Below are 25,684 nucleotides of genomic sequence, written 5' to 3'. Positions count from 1 at the left end.
CCAACTGCGCTGGAGAGACGGACCCGATTGTCTGCGACACCAGGGTCCTTCCGCTCCCCTCTTGGTTCCGTGAACGGACTCCTTGGGCCGGCCGAACGATTTACGTGTGTTGCTGTGGGTAACCTCCGGGTTGTGCCACCATTGTCAGCCGGTACAGTTACAAGGCGAAAGATGTCGATAGTACGAAATGTGAGTAAAAGCAGAACGAAACCTCCACGGTTGTGAAAATCTGAGAACGCGGATTCATTCAAGGGCCCATTCGTTAACCATGAAGACAGGTAAATTCTCCTGAAGGGTCACTCACTCCCTGATGTTCCCTATTCAGCAGATTTTTATCGTAACAAATGGTTAACGTATCGATTGGCCATAAAAAAAATACAGAACCGATTCTGGAACGAAAGAATTCAGAAGCACACAGATTTTTTTGGGTTTGTTTTTAGAAAGATTCATGTTTTGTAAGATTGTTAAAGCAGACGTGGAGTTGAGGTGCGGTGTTTAGAACTGATTTGAGTCGTCATCTGCAGTGAACACCTTGTCGAGAGAGAGAGAAAAAAACAATCTTCATTCATCTGCCTTCGTTCTGTCGATATTGCACAGATAAACACACGCTGCTGGAGGAACTCGGCAAGTCAGAGAGTATCAGTGAGATAAAGAATGGTCATTTGCTTGGATCCGAAGACCTTTTATGAGATTAAGGACTTCAGCTCAAAATGTCGACTATGCTGCTTGACCAGCAGAGTACATTTAGCTTCATATTCCAGCCTCTTCGGTCTCTGAGAAACAGGGTCTTCTGCCAATCGTGTCTGTGATAGGCTATTGTCTGTCTGTTCTTGTCCTAATCCTACTTTCCAACACTTGCCCTGCAGCCTTTTATGTCAAGCATTTCAAAGACTGATCTAAATATCTAAATGTTATTTAGGTATCAACCTCTACCATTCCTCAAGCAGTAAAGTCCATTATTCTGACAAAAAAAAACCCTCATCCTCAAAATCCCTCTCTTACCTTAAATTGATAATCCCTAGTGATAGCCATGTCTGCTAAATGAAAAGATTTCTCACTTTCTGTATTCATCAATTGGGTCACCCATCCCTAGCTTTCTCCATGTCAAAAGAAACAAATTGATAGTCTCTCACTGCTGAAATGTACCATTTCGAGGAACTCCTTGGTCAATCTTATTTGCATTTCTTCCAATATAGTGGCATCCTTAGTATAATGTGGGAACCAGAAGTGCACGCAGTTCTTGAAGTAAATCTCTGCATTCTTTCAATCTTACTGATAGCTTTCCTGTCATTAGGTGACCAAAACTGCACACAATACTCCAAATTTGGCCTCACCAATGTCTTATACAACTTTGCCATAAAATCCCAATTCCGATACTCCATACTTTAATTTATGAAGGCCAATATACCAAAAGCTCTTTTCAACCCTATCCACTGATGATGCAACTTTCAGGGAATTATGTGTCTGTAATCCAAGATCCCTCTGTTCTACCTCACTCCTCAGTGCCCTATCATTCACCCTGTATGTCCTTTCTTGGTTTGTCCTTCCAAAATCCAACACCTCAAACTTGTCTCAACCGCAGCGAAAACCAAGATCCATTTTAGTAAAATTTTTAAGATATACAACAAGAGAAAATATATTGGAGAAAGCAATGAAGAAAATAAGAGAAGACAAAAAGCCACTGGAATACAAAGTTCAAAAAATTTTTTTCTATCCAGACATAAATTTTGAACTCCTGAAGAAGAGGAAGGAGTTCAATACAGCAAAAATGATCTTATGGAAAAAAGGATATAAATTTATGTTAAAGTACCCAGCGGTACTTAAAATAGTTATTCCAGGGCAACAAAACAGACTATTCTCGGATCCAGAGGAAGCATGAAAATTTGCAGAATAACTACAAAACAAGCAGAGAGATGAAGACATGTATTGAGAGTAAAAATGACCACGAACTATATGTATGTGTGTATATGGGTGTATATATATATATATATATATATATATATATATATATATATATATGTGTGTGTGTGTATTCATGAGTGTATCCGTATTTAGAAGAAGATATATAGAGTACAGTTAAGAATTAATAAGGGAATGAAAGGGAATAGAGGGAATAAGGAAGGAATTAAAAGAGTGACCTTTGTTATATATGAAAATTGAAATCTTTTCCGGGGGGGGCTGGGTGGAGAGGAGTTACGGTCACTGCAAAATCAGTTGACGCTTGCGAGTGAATTCGCAAATCCAAATGGAGAGGGGAGATGTGGTTGCCCGACAAGGGATAAAGGGCAACTCAGGAGGGGGAGGGGAGAATGGTGTTAAAGAAGTTTTAAATAGGAGAATAAGGAAAATATTTGAGGTTTTAGAAATGTTGTCTTATAAAGTGTTCAAAACAAGAAAGCAGAAATGGATAAGAAGGAAAGGTGATGATGGAAAAACGGAAAGGGAAGATAAAGTATGAAATGGCTACGTTGAACTATATGACTTTAAATATTAACGGAATACATAACCAAATCAAAAGGAAGAAACTGCTAAATTTACTGAAAAAATAAAAAAATTGATATAGCATTTGTGCAAGAAACACATTTAACTGAAATGGAGCACAAGAAATTAAAGAGAGATTGGGTAGGACATGTAACAGCAGCGTCGTATAATTCAAAAGCAAGAGGAGTAGCTATATTAATCAGTAAAAATATACCAATTAAAATAGAAGAGGAAATAATAGATCCATCAGGGAGATATGTAATGATAAAATGTCAGATATATTCGGAGTTTTGGAATCTACTCAATGTATATTTACCTAACAAAGAAGATCAAAAGTTTATGCAAGATATTTTTTTGAAGATAGGAGATACGCAAGGGAACATATTAATAGGAGGAGATTTCAACCTTAATTTGGATTCAAATATGGATAAAACTGGGAAAAAAATTAACAGAAAGAACAAAGTAACCAAATTTATAATTAAATCAATGGAAGAAATGCAACTTTTGGATATATGGAGGAAACAACACCCAAAGGAAAAGGAATATTCATATTATTCGGGTAGACATAAAACATACTCAAGAATAGAGCTATTTCTGTTATCAGCTCGTATGCAAGATAGAGTAAGAAAAACAGAATATAAAGCTAGAATATTATCGGACCATTCACCCTTGATATTGAGAATAGAGTTAGAAGACATCCCTCCAAGAATGTATAGATGGAGATTAAACTCCATGCTACTTAAAAGGCAGGATTTTAGAGAATTCATTGAAAGAAAAATTAAAATGTACTTTGAAATAAATACAGAATCAGTGAAAGATAAGTTTATACTATGGGATGCAATGAAAGCGTTCATTAGAGGGCAAATAATAAATTATGTAACCAAGCTGAAGAAGGACTACAATCAGGAAACAGAGCAGTTGGAAAGGGAAATAGTAAATATAGAAAAAGAATTAGCAATGAAGGAAGATACAACTAAAAGAAGAGAATTGGCAGATAAAAAAATAAAATATGAAACACTACAAACATATAAGGTGGAGAAGAACATAATGAAGACAAAACAGAAATATTATGAACGGGGAAAAAACACATAAAATTCTAGCATGGCAGCTTAAGACAGAACAAGCTAAGAAAATGGTATTGGCATCAAGGAAAAAAGACAAACAAATCACATATAATCCAACGGAGATTAATGAAAACTTTAGAGAATTCTATGAACAATTATACCAAACTGAAAACGAAGGGAAAGAAGGCAAAATAGATGAATTTTTAACTAAAATTGAACTACCAAAATTACAAATAGAGGAACAAAATAAATTAACAGAACCATTTGAAATAGTAGAAATAGAAGAGATAATAAAAAAAATCTACCAAATAATAAAACACCAGGAGAGGATGGATTCCCAATAGAATTCTATAAAACATTTAAAGATTTATTAATTCCTCCCCTCCTGGAAGTAATCAACCAGATTGACAAAACACAAAGCTTACCAGATTCATGCAAAACAGCAATAATTACAGTAATACCAAAGACAGGGAAAGATCCACTCGCACCAGCGTCATATAGACCAATATCTTTACTTAACACAGATTATAAGATAATAGCTAAACTATTAGCAAACAGATTAGCCGACTATGTACCTAAAATAGTAAATCTAGACCAAACTGGATTTATTTAAAAAAAGACGAACAACAGACAATATTTGTAAATTTATTAACTTAATCCATGCAGTACAAGGAAACAAAATTCCAACAGTAGCGGTTGCTTGAGACGCAGAGAAATCCTTTGACAGAGTAGAATAAAACAAATTACCAATTACCAAAACTAATAATGACGTAAAATCAGTTACTCCCTTTTACAATAGATAACCTTTAGAGAATGGGAGAAAAAAGGGATCAAAAGAATAGAAAATTGTTTTTCAGGAAATAGATTATTATCCTTTGAACAAATGAAGGATAAATATAATATAACTCAAGATAGTGTTGGCATATTACCAATTGAGATCCTACTTTAAGGACAAATTTGGAAGTAGTCTGAGGTTACCAGAGGGAAGTAACTTTGAATATGTGATTACAGATACAATGACAATCAAAAGATTTATAACAAATATGTATATTAAACTGCAAGAAAAGGAGAATGAGGAAACAAATGGTAAAACTAAACAAAAATGGGAACAAGATTTAAAAATAAAGATAAAGAAGGAAACATGGGAGAAGTTATGCTCTGGAACGATGAGAAATACAATAAACACGAGGTTACGCATGATACAATATAACTGGATACACAGGCTATACATTACACCTCAAAAGTTAAATAAATGGGACCCAACAGTATCTGACAGATGTTTTCGTTGTAAAAAAGAAATGGGAACAACAATTCATGCAATCTGGACATGTGAGAAAGTAGAAAAAGTTTGGGAAGATCTAAACCAGATATTAAATAAAATTACAGAAAACAATATACCAAAAAAACCCAGAGATCTTCCTCCTAAGTAACATAAAAATAAAGAATTTGGACTTGATTTGGATGGTGCACAAAAAAGATTTGTTAAGATAGCTCTAGCCGTAGCAAAAAAATGTATTATGTCTACCTGGAAATTGGAAGATAATTTGAGAATACAACAATGGTATGTAGAAATGAATAAATGTATTCCATTAGAAAAAATAACATATAATTTAAGAAATAATATTGAAATATTTGAACAAATATGGGAGCCATACATGAAACACAATAGAGAAAACCTACCGGGGACATCTACCACCTAAATTAATGAAAGGAGAAGGAAATGAAAAGAATTGACTCAATGGAATTTCTTGTTTATTTTTATTGAATGACAACATTGTTTGACTGGTTTAATGTGTCTTAGATTTTGTACTTTAAATGAATGGGGGGGGAGGTAGGGAGGGTGGGATGGGAGGAGGGAGGGGGAGGAGAAAATGACACTGTATATATTTGAAAAGGAAAATGTATGTATCTTGGTCAGTGTGGTTTATGGTGTGAAAAATAAAAAAATTTAAAAAAAACTTGTCTGTCTAAATTCCATCTGTAATTTTTCGGCCCATTTTTCTAGCTGGTCCAGATCTCTTCACAAGCTTTGAAAAGCTTCTTCGCTGAGGCAAACTATTAGTCACATGCCTCCAATCTGAGAAGCAATCATCCACCACTACTCTCTAGCTTCTCCCATCCAGCCATTGTTTTTTTTCGGTCTGTGAACCATATCAACCAAAATACATACAAACATTTCCCTCTTAAATATACACAGTGCATTTTCTCCCCTACCTTCCCTCGCCCCTCCAAAACCAATAAACATTCAACATATACAATACAATAAAAGCATTAAACAATGTCATCGCAAAATGAAAATAAACAAGTAAAATGTGTCATCTACTTTTACACACTGGATCAAGTCATTTTGTCTTCTTATCATTTTTTGGGGTGGAGGTCCGAGGCAAGCCCTCTCTGTTATGTTCCATGTACGGCTCCCAAATTTGTTCAAATAATGTGACTTTATTTTTTAAATTATATGTTATTTTTTCCAATGGAATATATTTATTCATTTCCATGTACCATTGCTGTATTCTCAGGCTCTCTTCTGATTTCCAAGTTGACATTATACATTTTTTTGCTACAGCTAAGGCTATCATAATAAATCTTTTTTGCATTTCATCCAGTTTGAGGCCTAATTTTTTACTTTTTGTATTACTTAGAAGAAAGATCTCTGGATTTTTTGGTATGTTGTTTTTTGTGATTTTATTTAATACCTGATTTAGATCCTCCCAAAACATTTTCACTTTCTCACATGCCCAAATTGCATGTACTGTTGTTCTCATTTCCTTCTTATAGCGAAAACATCTATCTGATAATGTTGGATCCCATTTTTTTTAACTTTTGGGGCATGATATATAACCTGTGTAACCAATTATACTGTATCATGCGTAACCTTGCGTTTATTATATTCTTCATAGTTCGAGAACAATAACTTTTCCCATGTTTCATTTTTTTATCTTTATGTTTAAATCTTTTTCCCACTTCTGTTTGGGTTTATAGCTTATTTCATCATTTTCCTTCTCTTGCAGCTTGATGTACATGTTCGTTATAAATCTTTTAATTATCATTGTGTCTGTAATCCATTCAGCCATTGTTGAATCCAGTTCACTACTTCACTATGAATACCTATTGTCTTGACTAACCACCCATGTGGGACCTTGTCAAAGGCTTTACTGAAGTCCATGTAGACAATATCCAGAGCCTTTCCTTCATCAACTTTCCTGGTTACTTTCTCAAAAGACTCTGAGATTGGTTAAACATGACTTACCTTGCACAAAGCCATGTTGACTGAATGGTGGTGTGGGTACAAGTGTAGCACTTCCTGTGGTCGCAAGTGGTTGCCAAGGGGGAAATTAATGGGGAGGGTTGAGTGGATGAGGGAGTCACAGAGGTAGAGGCCCTTAGTGAAGTCAGAGAGGGGAAGATATGGGATCATGTTGTAAGTTAGTAGAAGTGGAAATTAAGGAGGATATTGCATTGGGTGGTAGATGAGGATAAGGGGAATCCTGCTTTTGTTGCATCTGGGGTCAGGGTGGCCAGGAAAATAAGTGGGAAATGGAGGAGATGCAAGTAAAGGCTGAGTGGTGGAAGGGAAGCCACATTTTTGGAAGAAGGAGGTCATTTCAGATGACCTGGACTGGAAGAAATCATCTTGAGAATAGATATGACAGAGAAGGAGATATTGAGAGAAAGAATAAAATCCTTACAGAGGATTGGATGTAAAGAAGTGTGGTCAAGGTAGTTGTGGGAGTCTCTTTGTATAAAAAAAAAAGTCTCTGGAAAGCTTGTCTCCCAAGATGGAGACAGAGAAATTAAGAAAGAGGAGAGTGTCTCCTGAGATGGACCAAGTGAATTTGACGTCGAGGTGAAAGCTGGCAGGAAAGTGAATGAAGTTAATGATCTCATCATGGGTGCATGAGGCAGTGCTGAAATAGTCCTCAATATAGCAGAGGAAGAGTTAAGTGGCCTTGCCTGTGTAGGCTTGCAGCATGGATTTCTCCATAAACAGGCAAGCATAGCTGGGACCATCATAGTCCTTGTGCAGGTTAGCCTGAAGGTAAACTTGCATGTTGAGATGGTGATAAAGAAGGCAAATGCAATGCTGACATTCAATTCAAGAGGAATAAAATGAAAGAGCAGGGATATGATGTTCAGGCTTTATAAGGCACTGGTGAGACCTTGGAGTATCGTGAGCAGTTTTGGGCTCATTTAGGAAAAGATGTGCTAACATTGGAGAGGGTTCAAAGGAGGTTCACTCGGATTATTCTGGCAATGAAAGGGTATCATCAGAAGCGTTTGACACCTTATGGCCTGTATTCTCTAGAATTTAGGAGAATAAGGAGGGATCTTATGGAAACATTTTGAATGGAATGTTGAAAGGTGTGGACAGAGTAGATTGAGAAAGGTTGTTTCCCATAAGAGTCCAGGACAAGAGGGCACAACTTCAGGACTGAAGGGTGTCCACTTAAAACAGAGATGCAGAGGAATATCTTTAGCCAGAGTGTGGTAAATTTGTGGCATTTATTGCCACAGATGGTTGTGGAAACCAGGTTAACTGGGTGCATTTAAGGCAGAGATTGATAGGTTCTTGATTACCCAAGGCATCAAGGTTATGGGGTGAAGGCCAGACAGTGGGGTTGAGTGGGGAAATGGATCAGCTCATGATTAAATGGCGGGGCAGTCTCGATGGGCTGAATAATGACTTATTTCTGCTCTTATGTCTTATTGATTTACGGTCTTAGGTTTTGAGTCACTCCCAAAAGCCTCATTCAACTCTGCATCTTTATCTCCAGTTCCAGAATTTCCATCTGAATTGCTCTTGCAGACTGATTGAGAAAAACGGCCTCCTCCATGCTGATTTATTCTGTAATACTATTCATAATCCTTAATACACATGTTTCACTTTGTTCACATCATCTTCAGTTACAAATTCAATTTTCAAATGTATGTGTTTGGTGCCATTTTTCACCTCTTTGTCGCTGTCTCAACAATTTTGCTGCTTCTGTTTTTTAGATTCCATGTACAATTTTCAGTTCTGTTGCTCTTGGATTGGTGCATCCTTCTCCCAGGCAAACAAATCTACTTTTTTCCTACTTTCATCAGAACTCCAAAATAAGAGTCAATTGTCTTGGCTCCATGAACTGTAAATTTATTTTGTATGAATAAGTTTAAAATGTAGCAGAAAATAAACTGCTGGAAGAACTCAGTGGGTTAGTTCTTCAAGCAGTTTATTTTTTTCATTCCAGCATCTGCATTCACTTGTATCTCTAAAATGTATCTTTTCTACTAAGCCTTCACTCAGTTCTAGGAACTATGGTGTCATATGATATGATGGCCTGGCCTTGTTGAATCCACCAGTGCTGAATATTCATCTGTACTATACCAACATCTGTGAGGTGGAGGGTTTCATGTAATGGTGTAAATTAATACAGTAAAACCCCAATTATTTGGAATTCAAGCAACCTGCAGCCTCAAGCAACTGGCAAAAAAAAATCAAGGAAAATAAATAAGAATAAATAACATTTAAATAAATGTTTAAAATTATAAAAGTAAATGTTCTTTGAAGTAATGCATAATCCTTTGGTGAAGATGGGAGCAAATATTCAGCTAGTAGAGTGCCTTGGTCATGCTTTGCTCATAGCAGCTGTTTAAATAAGTTGTGTTTAAAGAAAATGCCGTTGCGCAGGTTGAAGAGCTGGTTGATACACTCGCCATTGGGTAGCTCTCTTAAAGTGTCTCTTTATCCCTGCTTAGTAAGAGACTTTCTCAGTATATTGTCTATTAGTAAGGCTTTATCTGTAAACTTATTGGGGTTGGGGTGGGTGAGGTTTCAGGACCAGCGCTACCATTAGGCATACGAGGCAGGCCTCAGAGGAGTGATGTTGAAAAGAGCAAATTGTGCCCCACAGTTCAGGTAGGCCGAGGGGAGGGTTCGGATTCGAAGTTGGGAACTCTGGTGTGTGCCTACAGGCTGACTGCCGAGGCAAGGGTTTGGAGTTGGGCTTCAGGAGCTTCAGTCACTAGAGCTGGGAGCTCCCGACATCCAACACTGAACCCTCCCCTTGGCCTACACCAGAGCTCCCAGACTCTGGTGTGTGGTAGGCCAAGGGGAGGGTTCGAAATCAGAGTTGGAAACTCTGGTGTGTGACTTTGTGCCAACTGCCATGGGGAGTCTTATGTAAGCCTAAATGTATATTTGAATGTTTGAATAAGTGATTATTATTCCAATGATTCTGACATTGATTTGAGCAATTTATTAATACTTCATCAAGAAAAGTCAGTTGGTCAACAGCTGGAAAGGGAAATAGTAAGTACAGAAAAAGAACTAGCAACAAGGGAAGATACAACAAAAAGAAGAGAATTGGCAGACAAAAACATAAAATACGAAACACTACAAATGTATAAGGTGGAGAAGAACATAATGAAAATAAAGCAGAAGTATTACGAGCTAAGAGAAAAAAACGCACAAAATACTGGCTTGACAGCTTAAAACAGAACAAGCTAAAAGAACGGTACTGGCATCAAGGAAAAAGGACAAACAAATTACATATAACCCAACAGAGTTCAATGAAAACTTTAAGGAATTCTACTGAACTGAGAATGAAGGGAAAGAAGACAAAATAGATGAGTTTCTAGCTAAAATTGAACTACCGAAATTACAAGAGGAGCAAAACAAATTGATAAAACCATTTGAAATAGAGGAAATACAAGATATATTAAAAAAAGCTACCAAACAATAAAATGCCTGGGGAGGAGAGGCTCCCAATAGAATTCTATAAAACATTTAAAGAGTTCCTAATTCCTCCTCTCCAGGAAATAATGAACCAGATTGAAGAAACACAAAACATGCCAGATTCATGTAAAACAGCAATAATTACAGTAATACCAAAGACGGGGAAAGATCCACTAACAACAGCATCGTTTAGACCAATATCTCTACTTAACTCAGATTATAAGATAATAGCAAAACTATTAGCAAACAGATTGGCCGACTGTGTACCAAAAATAGTAAAACGAGATAAAAATGGATTTATTAAGAAAAGACGAACAACAGACAATGTCTGTAAGTTCATTAACTTAATCCATGCAGTACAAGGAAATAAGACGCCAACATTGGCTGTTGCTTTAGATGCAGAGAAGGCCTTTGACAGGGTAGAATGGAATTATTTATTCAAAGTATTACAGAGGTTCAACCTACCAGAGAAATTTATTAATTGGATTAAAGCATTATATAAGGGTCCAATGGCGAAGGTGACAGTAAATGGATATATATCGAACCAATTTAAATTAAGCACGTCAGCTTGGCAGGGATGTCCACTATCTCCCTCACTGTTCGCTTTAGCAATAGAACCATTGGCAGAACTGATAAGAACAGAAAATAAAAGGGATAAAAATAAAAGAGAAGGAATATAAAATCAGTTTATTTGCAGATGACATCATAGTATACTTAACAGAACCAGAATTATCAATAAAAGAATTACATAAGAAATTGAAGGAATATGGAGAAATATCGGGGTACAAGATCAACACAAATAAAAGTGAAGCGATGCCAATGAATAATGCGGATTTCACAAAGTTTAAAAAAGAATCACCATTCAAATGGCAAACACAAGCAATCCGATACCTAGGAATTCAACTAGATAATAATTTTGGCCATCTATACAAATTAAATTATCGGCCATTAATGAAGAAATTACAAGATGACTTAGAACATTGGAAAGATTTACCACTAATACTGATAGGAAGGGTAAATTGCATTAAAATGAATGTCTTCCCAAGGATACAATACCTCTTTCAATCGTTACCAATTCCCTTAACGGAGAAATTCTTCAATGAGCTAAAGAAAATAATAAGGAAATTCTTATGGAAAGCGGGAAAACTGAGGATAGCGCTAAATAAATTAACAGAATAATACAAACAAGGGGGTTTGCAGCTTCTAAACTTGTTATTAAAATTACTATAGAGCAGCACAATTAAGATATTTATCAGATTTTTATTAAACAAAAGAAAAACAAGATTGGACCAGGATAGAGCTAGATAAAATAGGGGAGAAGGTTCCAGAACATATACTTTATAAGTGGGATGAAAAACTGGTGCAATATAGAAGTTCACCAGGACTGCACCATCTGCTCAACATTTGGAAGAAGATTCAAGTACAAAGGAAAAACCAAATTACCAACTACCAAAATTATTATTGACGCAAAATCAACTAATCCCTTTCACAATAGATAACCTTTCCTTTAGAGAATGGGAGAGAAAATGGATTAAAAGAATAGAAAATTGTTTTTTGGGTAATAATTTATTATCATTTGAACAAATGAAGTACAAATATGAAATAACTCACGGTACAATGTTTACAGACCACCAACTGAAAACCTACTTAGACAAATTGGGAAGCAGACTGAGGTTACCAGAAGGAAGCAGCTTTGAATATGTGACACAATGATAATTAAAAGATTTATAACAAACATGTACATCAAGCTGCAAGAGAAAGAAAATGATGAAATAAGCTATAACCCCAAACAAAAGTGGGAAAAAGATCTAAACATAAAGATAAAAAATGAAATATGGGAAAAGCTATTCTCCAGAACTATGAGAAATACAATAAACACGAGGTTACACATGATACAATATAATTGGTTACACAGGCTATATATCACGCCCCAAAAGTTAAATTAATGAGACCCAACAGTATCAGATAGATGTTTTCGCTGTAAGAAGGAAACGGGAACAACAGTACATGTAATTTTGGCATGTGAGAAAGTGTTGGGAAAATCTAAATCAGGTATTAAATAAAATCACAAAAAGCAACATTCCAAAAAATCCAGAGATCTTTCTTTAAGTAATATAAGAAGTAAAGAATTAGGTCTCAAACTGGATGAAGCACAAAAAAGATTTATTATGATAGCCTGGAAGGGGAGATGAGTAGCAAAAAAATGCATCATGTCAACGTGGAAATCAGAAGAGAGCCTGAGAGTACAGCAATGGTACATAGAAATGAATAAATGTATTCCATTGGAAAAAATAACATATAATTTAAAAAATAAAGTCACATTATTTGAACAAATTTGGGAACCGTACATGGAACACAACAGAGAGGGCCGACCACGGACCTCCACCCCCTAAAATGATAGAATGAGAAGACGAAATGAACTGACCCAGTGTGTAAAAGTAGATGACACAATTTTCTTGTTTATTTTCATTGTGTGATGACATTGTTTAATGGGTTTATTGTATTATATATGATGAACGTTTAATGGGTTTGGAGGGGGGTGGGAAGGAGGGAGGGGGAAAAGGGGAGAAAATGACACGCTATATTCATGAGAGAAATGTTTGTGTGTATTTTGGTTAATATGGTTCATAGTGTGAAAAATAAAAAAAATTTTTTAAAAAGTCAGTTGGTCCATGAAAAGCCCCCTTCTTAGAGGATCATAAAACATGAGAAGAGGAACCAAACAGATTTGAGTCCAAGATGGTCTAGGGTAACTCGTTAAGGATAGCTCAGGACAGGTATTGTCTGGTTTCTAATAGCAGAATATCTATCAATATTCATAGATTACAAATAAAAATAGATAAATTCCTTTTTTTTCTTCAACAGTTCTAAACTTGTATCTGGATAGAAAAAGATCTTATTTCCATTATATTCCAAAATTCATTGTCGTTCCTTCTCTCTTACTTGATTAAAAGGAATTTAACCAGTATTGGATGTGGCTTTTGATCTGGTTGTGGTTGAGGTCTTAAAGCTCGATGTGATCTTTCTATCTCAATATCTCCCTAAAATTCTTTGGGTCCAAGACTTTGTGGGATCCAACATTGCAAACATTTTCTAATATCATCTCCTTAATCCCCTTCTTTTTTTTGTTTTTTTCAATTTTTTATTTTTCACACCATAAATCACATTAACCATGATACACACTTTTTCCTTTTCACACATATACAGTGCCATTTTCTCCCCCCCTCCTCCCATCCCACCCTCCCTATCTCCCCCCTCCCATCCATTTAAGGTACAAAATCTAGGATACATTAAACCAGTCAGACAATGTTGTCATTCAATAAAAATACACCAGAAATTCCACTGAGTCCATTCTTTTCATTTCCTTTTCCTTCCGTTAACTTAGGTAGTGATTGTCCCCGGTAGGTTTTCGCTATTGTGTTTCATGTAAGGCTCCCATATTTGTTCGAATATTTCAATATTATTTCTTAAACTATATGTTATTTTTTCTAATGGAATACATTTATTCATTTCTATATACCATTGTTGTATTTTCAAATTATCTTCCAATTTCCAGGTTGACATAATACATTTTTTTGATACGGCTAGAGCTATCTTAACAAATCTTTTTTGTGCATCCTCCAAATCCATTCCAAATTCTTTGTTTTTTATGTTACTTAGGAGGAAGATCTCTGGATTCTTTGGTATATTGTTTTCTGTTATTTTATTTAATATCTGATTTAGATCTTCCCAAAATTTTTCTACTTTCTCACATGTCCAGATTGCATGAATTGTTGTTCCCATTTCTTTTTTACATCAAAAACATCTATCAGATGCTGTTGGGTCCCATTTATTTAACTTTTGAGGTGTAATGTATAGCCTGTGTATCCAGTTATATTGTATCATACGTAACCTCGTATTTATTGTATTTCTCATCGTTACAGAGCATAACTTCTCCCATGTTTCCTTTTTTATCTTTATATTTAAATCTTGTTCCCATTTTTGTTTAGTTTTACCATTTGTTTCCTCATTCTCCTTTTCTTGCAGTTTAATATACATATTTGTTATAAATCTTTTGATTATCATTGTATCTGTAATCACATATTCAAAGTTACTTGCCTCTGGCAAACTCAAACTGCTTCCTAATTTATCCTTCAAGTAGGATCTCAATTGGTAATATGCCAGCGCTGTATCTTGAGTTATATTGTATTTATCTTTCATTTGTTCAAAGGATAATAATCTATTTCCTGAAAAACAATTTTCTATTCTTTTAATCCCTTTTTTCTCCCATTCTCTAAAGGAAAGGTTATCTATTGTAAAAGGGAGTAACTTGTTTTGCGTCAATATTAGTTTTGGTAATTGATAATTTGTTTTATTTCTTTCTACATGAATCTTCTTCCAAATATTGAGTAGATGATGTAATACTGGAGAACTTCTATGTTGTACCAATTTTTCATCCCATTTAAATGTTCAGGTATCTTTTCCCCTATTTTATCTAATTCTAATCTGGTCTAATCTGGTCCAATCTGGCTTTTCCCTTTTTTGATAAAAATCTGATAAGTATCTTAATTGTGCGGCTCTATAATAATTTTTAAAGTTTGGCAGTTGTAAGCCTCCTTGTTTATACCATTCTGTTAATTTATCTAGTGCTATCCTCGGTTTCCCCCCTTTCCATAAAAATTTCCATATTATTTTCTTTAACTCCTTGAAGAATTTCTCTGTCAGTTGTATTGGCAATGCCTGAAATAGGTATAATATCCTTGGAAAAATGTTCATTTTAATACAGTTTATCCTTCCTATTAGTGTTAGTGGTAAATCTTTCCAATGCTCTAAATCGTCCTGTAATTTTTTCATTAGTGGATAATAATTGAGTTTATATAGTTGGCCGAGATTTTTATTTATTTGTACACCTAGGTATCTTATTGCTTGCATTTGCATCTAAATGGTGATTCCTTCTTAAATTTTGAGAAATCCGCATTATTCATAGGCATTGCTTCACTTTCATTTACATTGATCTTGTAACCCGACACTTCTCCATATTCCTTCAATTTCTTATATAATTCTTTTATTGATAGTTCTGGTTCTGTTAAGTATACTATAACATCATCCGCAAATAAACTGATTTTATATTCCTTGTCTTTTATTTTCATCCCTTTTATATTATTTTCTGTTCTTATCAATTCTGCTAGTGGTTCTATAGCTAACGCAAACAATAAAGGTGATAGTGGGCATCCCTGCCGTGTTGACCTGCTTAAGTAAAATTGCTTTGATACATGTTCATTTACTGTCACTTTCGCTAATGGTCCCTTATATAATGCTTTAATCCAATTAATATACTTCTCCGGTAAACTGAATTTTTGCAATACTTTGAACAAATAATTCCATTCTACTCTGTCAAAGGCCTTCTCTGCGTCTAAAGCAACTGCTACTGTTGGCGCTTTATTCCCTTCTACTGCATGAATTAAGTTAATAAATTTACAAATATTGTCTGTTGTGCGTCTTTTTTTGATAAATCCAGTTTGGTCTAGATTTACCATTTTCGGTACATACTCTGCTAATCTGTTTGCTAATAGTTTAGCTATTATCTTATAATCTGTGTTAAGTAAAGATATTGGTCTATATGACGCTGGTGTGAGTGGATCTTTCCCTTGCTTTAGTTTTACTGTAATTATTGCTGTTTTACATGAATCTGGTAAGCTTTGTGTTTTATCAATCTGGTTGATTACTTCCAGGAGGGGCAGAATTAATAAGTCTTTAAATGTTTTATAGAATTCTATTGGGAATCCATCCTCTCCTGGTGTCTTATTATTTGGTAATTTTTTTATTATCTCTTGTATTTCTACTATTCCAAATGGCTCTGTTAATTTATTTTGTTCCTCTATTTGTAGTTTTGGTAGTTCAATTTTAGTTAGAAATTCATCTATTTACCCTTCTTTCCCTTCGTTTTCAGTTCGGTATAATTGTTCGTAGAATTCTCGAAAGTTTTCCTAAATTTCTTTTGGATTATATGTAATTTGTTTGTCTTTTTTCCTTGATGCCAATACCATTTTCTTAGCTTGTTCTGTCTTAAGCTGCCATGCTAGGATTTTGTGCGTTTTTTCACCTAGTTCATAATATTTCTGTTTTGTCTTCATTATATTCTTCTCCACCTTATATGTTTGTAGTGTTTCATATTTTATTTTTTTATCTGCCAATTCTCTTCTTTTAGTTGTATCTTCCTTCATTGCTAATTCTTTTTCTATATTTACTATTTCCCTTTCCAACTGCTCTGTTTCCTGATTATAGACCTTTTTCATCTTGGTTACATAACTTATTATTTGCCCTCTAATGAATGCTTTCATTGCATCCCATAGTATAAACTTATCTTTCACTGATTTCGTATTTATTTCAAAATACATTTTAATTTGTCTTTCAATAAATTCTCTAAAATCCTGCCTTTTAAGTAACATGGGGTTTAATCTCCATCTATACATTCTTGGAGGGATGTCCTCTAACTTTACTGTCAATATTAAGGGTGAATGGTCCGATAGTATTCTAGCTTTATATTCTGTTTTTCTTACTCTATCTTGCATACGAGCTGATAACAAAAATAGGTCTATTCTGGAGTATGTTTTATGTCTAGCCGAGTAATATGAATATTCCTTTTCCTTTGTGTGTTGTTTCCTCCATATATCCAAAAGTTGCATTTCTTCCATCGATTTAATTATAAATTTGGTTACTTTGTTCTTTATGTTAATTTTTTTCCCAGTTTTGTCCATATTTGAATCCAAATTCAGGTTGAAATCCCCTCCTATTAATATGTTCCCTTGTGTATCTGCTATCTTCAAAAAGATATCTTGCATAAACTTTTGATCTTCTTCGTTAGGTGAATATACATTGAGTAGATTCCAAAACTCCGAATATATCTGACATTTTATCATTACATATCTCTCTGCTGGATCTATTATTTCCTCTTCTATTTTAAATGGCACATTTTTACTAATTAATATAGCTACTCCTCTTGCTTTTGAATTATACGATGCTGCTGTTACGTGTCCTACCCAATCTCTCTTTAATTTCTTATGCTCCAATTCAGTTAAATGTATTTCTTGCACAAATGCTATATCAATTTTTTCTTTTTTCAGTAAATTTAGCAGTTTCTTCCTTTTAATTTGGTTATGTATTCCATTAATATTTAAAGTCATATAGTTCAACGTAGCCATTTTATACTTTGTTTATCTTCCCTTTCCGTTTCTCCATCATTACCTTTCCTCCTTATCCATTTCTGTTTTCTTGTTTTGAACCCTTTATAAGACAACATTCCTAAAACATCAAACATTTTCCTTATTCTCCTATTTAAAACTTCTTTAGCCCCAATCTCCCCTTCCCCTCCTGAGTTGTCCTTTATCCCTTGTCGGACAACCACATCTCTCCTCTCCATTTGGATTTGCGAATTCACTCACAAGCGTCAGCTGATTTTGCAGTGACCGTAACTCCTCCCCACCCAGCCCCCCCAGAAAAGATTTCACTTTTCATATGTAACAAAGGTCACTCTTTTAATTCCCTCCTTATTCCCTCTATTCCATTTCCTTCCCTTATTAATTCTTGTCTATACTCTCTATATTTTCCTCTAAATACGGATACATTCATGTATGCACACTATACATATACACACATATACCTCTTTGCCCACATACATATAAATCGTGGTCATTTTTACTCTTATTACATGTCTTCATCTCTCTGCTTGTTTTGTAGTTGTTCTGCAAATTTCCTTGCTTCCTCTGGATCCGAGAATAGTTTTTTTCCATAAGATCGTTTTCGCTGTATTGAACTCCTTCCTCTTCTTCAGGAGTTCAAAACTTATGTGTCTTTTTAGTTCGCAGTCTTTTGTACTCTCGTTACACGTCTTCATCTCTCAGTCTATTTGGTAATTGTTCTGCAAATTTTCGTGCTTCCTCTGGATCCGAGAATAGTCTGTTTTGCTGTCCTGGAATAAATATTTTCAATACCGCTGGATGCTTTAGTATAAATTTATACCCTTTCTTCCATAAAATCGCCTTTGCTGTATTGAACTCCTTTCTCTTCTTCAGGAGTTCAAAACTTATATCTGGATAAATGAAGATTTTTCACCCTTTGTACTCCAGTGGCTTGTTGTCCTCTCTTACTTTTTCCATTGTTTTCTCCAGTACCTTTTCTCTTGTAGTATATCTTAGGAATTTTACTAAAATAGATCTTGGCTTTTGTTGTGGTTGTGGTTTACAGGCCACTGCTCTATGTGCCCTTTCTATTTCCATTTCTTGCTGTAGTTCTGGACATCCTAGGATCCTAGGGATCCAATCTTTTATAAACTCTCGCATATTCTTGCCTTCTTCATCTTCCTTAAGGCCCATTATCTTTATGTTATTTCTTCTGTTATAATTTTCCATTATATCTATTTTCTGAGCTAACAGCTCTTTAACTTTTTTATTAGATTCCTCTAATTTCTTTTTTAAGTCCTCTACCTCCATTTCTACTGCTGCTTCTCGTTCTTCCACCTTGTCCATTCTTTTTCCCATTTCTGATAAGGTCATATCTATTTTATTCATTTTCTCTTCTGTACTGTTTATTCTTCTTCTTAAATCATTAAATTCTTGCGCTTGCCATTCTTTAAATGACTCCATGTATTCTTTAATAAGAGAAAGTATATCCTTTGTCTTGCCTTTCTTCTATTTCACTGTATTCTTCCTCTTCCTCTTCTTCTTCCTCTGGGTTGGCCATCTGTTGTTTCTTTGTTGTCCTTTTCTTCTCTTCTTTCTTGTTTCCATTGTCTTCTATGTTCTCCTCTTGCTGCTGCTGTTCTGCAGCTGTCGTTGCCGGCTGTGGAGATCGACTCCCCAGCTGGTCACCCCTCCCGTCGGTGTGTTTTTTTGCATGCGCACTTTTACTCGGCTCAGCGAGCCATTTTTGTAGTCCACTTTCTACCGACCTGAGGGAGCGGGTTTCTCTCTCCACCACGGGCCTCTTCGAACTGGTACGGCCTTCTCCTTCTTCTTCCGTTGTCTTCTCTTCCTCTCTTCTTACCGTTGGTTTCGATTTTTCTTTTTTCGTCGCCATCTTCTTTCTACCTTTATACTCACTTTACTTTAATTTTTATTTTTGTGCCTTTGTGTTTTCCTTTATTTTTTCCGACTTTTCTGGAGAGGGCTGGAGTTCACCGTCCGGCCACTACTCCATCACGTGACTCCTCCCTTAATCCCCTTCTTTAGTCCAATTATTTGTATTATTTCTTCTACTAAAATTTTCTAAAGCATCCAGTTTTTGGGCCATATGATCTTGAACAGTAGTAAAATTAGTTTGCATATTGCCCATCTGATCTTTAATTGAATCAATTTCAAATTCTGTTCTTTTAACTCTTCAAGCTCTTCAAATCATTTTTGTATATTTACTACTATTTCCTCTACAAGTTTAGTTCCAACTTCTGATTTTAACATTAAAGCCCCAATTTGCTTTATTTATTTCATTATTGCCTTCATTTGCCTATCCAAATCATACATACTTAAAGTCAACAGTTTTACCTTTTCTAACTTTCAAATGTCTACTGGTTCTGTTCTGATTATATTCTTCTTCTGATTGTAAAACCTCCTCAGAATCACTTGAATTTGATTCTTCCTCTGATTGTAAAACCTCCTCAGAATCACTTGAATTTGATTCTTCCTCTGATTGTAAAACCTCCTCAGAATCACTTGAATTTGATTCTTCCTCTGATTGTAAAACCTCCTCAGAATCACTTCAATTTGATTCTTCTTCTGATTGTAAAACCTCCTCAGAATCACTTGAATTTGTTTCTTCTTCTGATTGTAAAACCTCCTCAGAATCACTTCAATTTGATTCTTCTTCTGATTGTAAAATCACTTGAATTTGATTCTTCTTCTGATTGTAAAACCTCCTCAGAATCACTTGAATTTGATTCTTCTTCTGATTGTAAAACCTCCTCAGAATCACTTGAATTTGATTCTTCCTCTGATTGTAAAACCTCCTCAGAATCACTTGAATTTGATTCTTCTTCTGATTGTAAAACCTCCTCAGAATCACTTGAATTTGATTCTTCTTCTGATTGTAAAACCTCCTCAGAATCACTTGAATTTGATTCTTCTTCTGATTGTAAAACCTCCTCAGAATCACTTCAATTTGATTCTTCTTCTGATTGTAAAACCTCCTTAGAATCACTTCAATTTGATTCTTCTTCTGATTGTAAAACCTCCTCAGAATCACTTGAATTTGTTTCTTCTTCTGATTGTAAAACCTCCTCAGAATCACTTCAATTTGATTCTTCTTCTGATTGTAAAATCACTTGAATTTGATTCTTCTTCTGATTGTAAAACCTTCTCAGAATCACTTGAATTTGATTCTTCTTCTGATTGTAAAACCTCCTCAGAATCACTTGAATTTGATTCTTCTTCTGATTGTAAAACCTCCTCAGAATCACTTGAATTTGATTCTTCTTCTGTTTCTTCTTCTTGTTGAAGCAGTTTGTATCTTTGTCCTTCTTCCAGCACGACTGCCTTTTTATGTGTTCTCAGCATGCACGAGGTTGCGTATGCACAGAGAAGCTTCTTTTTTCAGGACCTCTGGCCATTGTTGGAGGTCCAACCACGGACTTCTTCAAGCTGGTTGCTACCTTTGGAGCAGCTCCCAGATCCAACTTCGAGGTAGGCCTCTCTCCTTTATCTTGTAATTTTCTTTTGAGCCACCAGCTGCTTTTTCTTTCTTTGGAGACATCTTTAGGATGTTCTCCGTTTAATTTAAATGCTATTTTTTTTCCTCTTTTCCTTCTGTTTATTTTCTTTAACACTTTTAAAAAAACTTTTTCCAGGAGAGCTAGGTTCTTTGAACTGACACTACACCGTCACATGACACCCCCTCCCCCCATATAAAATCTTAAAAGAAAGAAATAATCAGCAGTTACTCTATGCTATTCTTGTCATTATATTAATTATTTTGTTTATCTTAGTTATCTATGTTTCATAAACATAGAACATAAGAAATAGGAGCAGGAGTCGGCCATACAGCCCATTGAGCCTGCTCCGCCATTCATTGACATCATGGCTGATCTGATCATTGACTTAACTTCACCTACCTGCCTTTTCCCCATATCCCTTCATTCCATTTTTATGTAAAAATCTATCAAATGGAACTTTAAACATGTTTAATGAAGTAGCCTCAACTGCTTCCCTGGGCAGAGAATTCCATTGATTCACTACACTCTGGGGAAAAGTTTTTCCTCATCTCAGTCTTAAATCTACTCCACTGAATCTTGAGGCTGTATTCCCCAGTTCTGGTCTCACCTACCAGTGAAAATTTTCCTTCCTCTATCTTATCTATCCCTTTCATAATGTTATGTTTCTATAAGATCTCCTCTCATTTTGCTGAATTCGAGTGAGTTTAATCCTGGGCAATTTAGTCTTTCCTCATAGGTCAACCCCCTCATCTCTGGGATCAACCTGGTGAACCTCCTCTGGACTGCCTCCAAGGCAGTTCCTCAAGTATGGAGACCAGAACTGCACATAGTAGTCCAGGTGCAGCCTCACCAGTTCTTTGTACAGTTGCAGCATGACCTCCCTGCTCTTGAATTCAATTCCTGCAGTGATGAGGGCCAACATTCCATTTACCTTCTTAATAACCTGTTATACCTGCAACTTAACTTTTTGAAATTCATGCACAAGCACTCCCAAGTCCTTCTGCACTACAGCATGCCACAGTTTTTCACTATTTATATCAAAATCTGCTCTTCTATTTTTCCTACCAAAGTGGATGATCTCTCGACTACTAACATTGTACTCCATCTGCCAGACCTTTGCCCACTCACCTAACTTAACTATATCCTTCTGCAGCCTCTCCACATTCTCTGTAAAACATGAGAACTTTAAAAGGCAGACTAACAGAAAAGCATTCTTGAATTTCCGTGTGTAAAGCCATGCTGAAATCATATAAGTTACATTTTGCTCAGGGTTCTCTATCATAATTGTGTAATATGGAGATACTCTCCTTCCAGGCAGTTCTTAAAGAGACATGTAATCAGCTTTATTATTGCTCTAGTTGATGCTGTCTCATAGTGGTGCAGTTTAAATAGAGCGACTACCTCACAACTCCAGTGATCTGGCTTCTGCCCTGAACTCTGGCCCTGTCTGTGTGCAGTTTGCACATTCTCCCTATGACCATTGTCAGCTTCCTCTGGAATCTCAAAGATGTGGGCATTTAGATGATTGGCCATTGTTGTCGTGTGTAAGTGAGTTGTAGAATCTGGGGGAAATTATAGAAATCTGGGGAAATAAAAAAGGGAATAGCATAGATTTGTAAAAATGATGACAGGAAAGTCAGAGCAAACTTGATGGGACAAAGGGGCATTTTCATACTGCATCATTCTTGTAGGAAAAAAAATGGACACTGGAATGTATATAGATTTAAAGATGTGTGAAGTAAAAGGTTTTAATGTTGTGTTGCCCTTGGTGGAGGTATGCATTCTACCAAGTGCCCTTTAGTTTAAAATTATTTGTGTGCCAAAATATTTCCTTTTGCATTTGAGAAAGATGATCAAAGATTGATGTATTGCTTATTCTTGCAATTTAAAATAAATGTAGCAGTTTCAAATTTTGTGCTTTTCTTTTTTGTGGGGGGGGGGGGGCGGTGCAAGTAGATGGCTTGGCGTAGGGTGCAAAATAGTCTGGCACCAGCCCTGGCCTGGGGTGGGGGTTGTGTTAATTATCTATAATGTTATTGTTCTTTCGGGCATATCTGTGCAGGGTAGAAACCTCCAGATGTAGCTAAATGTGCTGAAAATAAAGTAAAAAGTTTTTAAGGTTTATATATCCATGCAAGTGAAGTTTGTTCAGTGTAAGTATAGTATTTTTGTCTTTTAAACTGTTTATTCTTACTGCAGGTGTATTAGTTAGGCATTGTAAGAGTGAGTCTCAAACAAGCTGAAAACTTGCTTATCCATCATCTACCAATCCCTGTGGGTGCTGGATACCAGGGATTTTACTGTACAGAGGTTAACAGACTTTCCGTCTTTTTTTTCCACAGGTTTGGTGCTGGACCAGAAAAAAGGTTGCACTGTCCATATCTGGTAATTTCCCTATCCGAGCATATCATGGTGATACCACTGATGATATGACAGACATTGTACAAATACCACTGCCTCCATGGATAGAGAGAACCAATGAGCCACTGGACACAAAACGAGCACGTCTCCTGTATGAGAGCCGTAAGCGTGGAATGTTAGAAAATTGCATTTTACTGAGGTACAAATGCTCCTTGAATATGAAAAATTGACCCTTTTGTGTTACAATTTGATGACATATTAATGACTTATTGCTGTTCTTGGTGTCACTGCATCTCATTCACAGTATTAGAGTAAAACACTGATAATCTGACACTCAGAATTTTGGTAATGCTGCATTGGCAAATTTTTAAGATGAGTGAATTCTATTCATTATGATACTTCAATCCTCTTTCAGATGTTACACGACTGTAATTTTTTCGGTGAATCAGGTATGGGTAGGTAATAAGTGGGGGCTTCAATATGTGAAAAGTGAGTGTGGAAGCGTGGACTCCAATGAATGAAAAGGGAGCAGAGGAAACATTGTGAGCCAGATGCCATGCCATCAACATTTCTGTTGAGTGTGATTTGCGGATTTTATTGGACTGTATTCCATATCTAGTTTTAAATTGTTATCTGAGATAACATGGAGGAAGTTTAATTTTACATTTTGCCTTGAATGAAAGTATTTTTTCACAGGTTCTCCTGCCTTGAGTAGAATGCATTTTTTCCCCATGACAAAAAAATCTCGCACATGTAACAGAAATTTTGAACAAGCATGAAAACTGTGGGGAAGAGTATTCCCTGGATGAAATCTTGATATGAACTGGATTTCTACTAAAGATGCATTTAGTGCTATTCTGTATTTTTGAGGCACTGACGTACTTAAGATGCAAAATTCCACATAAATTGCTATTAACAACATAAAAATAGTTACCCAAGAATTCAGAAACATTTAAGTAAAAATTAACATTTCTCAACTCAAAGTAATTTCATGCTAACAGATACAAAGATCAATTTCCAGTAATCCAATTTTTGCTTTATATTGGGCAAGACATTAATCTAATCAGTGCCAGAAAAAACTTGGCATTTTATTTTGTTTCATTCAGTTGCTAACAACATTTTTTTTAATTTTAGTTTCTTTGCAAAAAAGTACCTGAACGTAATGACTGAGAAGCAGTTGAGTTTATACGATAACTTGATTAATAAACCAACCAATGACTGGGATATTTACTACTGGATGACAGGTTTGTACAGATACAATTGCTTATTCTACTCATTTTTTCTATCTTTCACCCAGATGCAAAACCAATTGCTGAGTGACTTCATTCCTTTTAAAACTGCCTTTACATCTAAAGATGCAAACTCCAGCCATCATGAAAGTTCTGTGGAAAAGTAACTCTAACCAATGAAAAGTTAGGCCTGTGATTGTGTCACAGTTAATGCATTGGAGGTCAGTGCTGCTGGTGACTGATAACTGGATCTTGATTCTGCCCCGAACAAAAGCTATATGGGGTTAAATATCTTCTTGAGTCTGAACTATGTCTTTGCTGGGAAAGGCTGAAACTAGGATTAAAGGGACCTTCCTCAATCTATCCATTTATCTTGGGTTGGGAAGAAATGGAGGGCATAGAGATGGTGATGGAGGGGTAGTGAGTGATCTTGGTTCTATGAATAATGCTGGAACCTCCAGAGTAAATCAAACATGACAGTTTACAGATCAGGAAGCATCGGACTAGACTATAATTAATCATCTCTACTATCAGTTAAATACTGATGCAAAATTTCTGAGCCGAGATAATTTGATCTACAATGGGCATCTTTTGAGCCAAAGAACTGTACAGTTTATCTTATTTGACCTTTTCTTTTCCTTTTTCACTCAAACAGAAACCAAGCCCACTCCTCCAGAATTTGATAATGAAGTGATGACTTTGTTGAAAGAATTTGCGAAAAATCATAATATGGAGCATAGAGCTGGGCAGCCTGCTCTCGACTATCTCTTTGAAGACAAAAACTAAAATGAGTTTATGTTGCTCTGCATGAAGTGTTGATGATAGATGACTTTTGTTTTTGGAAATATTAAGTAGTGGTATACACAGAAATTTGTATAATCAAATATTATGGTTTGCACTTTTAAATAAAAAATATAGACCATTTTTTCTGAGATATATGAACTGCTCAAATGTAAATCCCCAGACACAAAAATTGGACAATTCAAATATTCCCTATTGAAGTTTCTGTGTGATAACTAAATTGACCTGGTTTTATTTATGATTGTGTAAAAAGAAAATAAAAAGCTGATCTATTGAAAGTAGTTGTTATTTTCATAAAGGTGATGTTATCTATTTAATATAACATTCCTAATTAGCTGTAGTTAAGGGTAACATG

General features: G+C 35.5%; 1 protein-coding gene across 1 annotated transcript; it reads left to right on the top strand.

Moving 5' to 3' along the window:
* Positions 1 to 21: 21 nt before the first annotated feature.
* On the top strand, positions 22 to 25,607 carry sdhaf2 (succinate dehydrogenase complex assembly factor 2). The gene is made up of 4 exons (XM_069901656.1): positions 22 to 189; positions 23,281 to 23,498; positions 24,434 to 24,543; positions 25,184 to 25,607. Exons 1-4 carry the CDS (start codon positions 172 to 174, stop codon positions 25,312 to 25,314), a joined length of 477 nt encoding a protein of 158 aa, XP_069757757.1. The 5' UTR covers positions 22 to 171; the 3' UTR covers positions 25,315 to 25,607.
* Positions 25,608 to 25,684: the final 77 nt, after the last annotated feature.

This window comes from Narcine bancroftii, chromosome 1, assembly GCF_036971445.1.
Source record: "Narcine bancroftii isolate sNarBan1 chromosome 1, sNarBan1.hap1, whole genome shotgun sequence".
NCBI classification, from domain to species: domain Eukaryota; kingdom Metazoa; phylum Chordata; class Chondrichthyes; order Torpediniformes; family Narcinidae; genus Narcine; species Narcine bancroftii.
Note: the sequence above shows the minus strand (reverse complement) of the source record. Positions and strands in the feature narration are given on the sequence as shown.

Coding starts and splice junctions, on each gene's coding strand:
- sdhaf2 (XM_069901656.1), top strand. Junction 23,499..24,433: donor GAAAATTGCATTTTACTGAG/GTACAAATGCTC, acceptor TTTTAATTTTAG/TTTCTTTGCAAAAAAGTACC. Junction 24,544..25,183: donor TATTTACTACTGGATGACAG/GTTTGTACAGAT, acceptor TCACTCAAACAG/AAACCAAGCCCACTCCTCCA.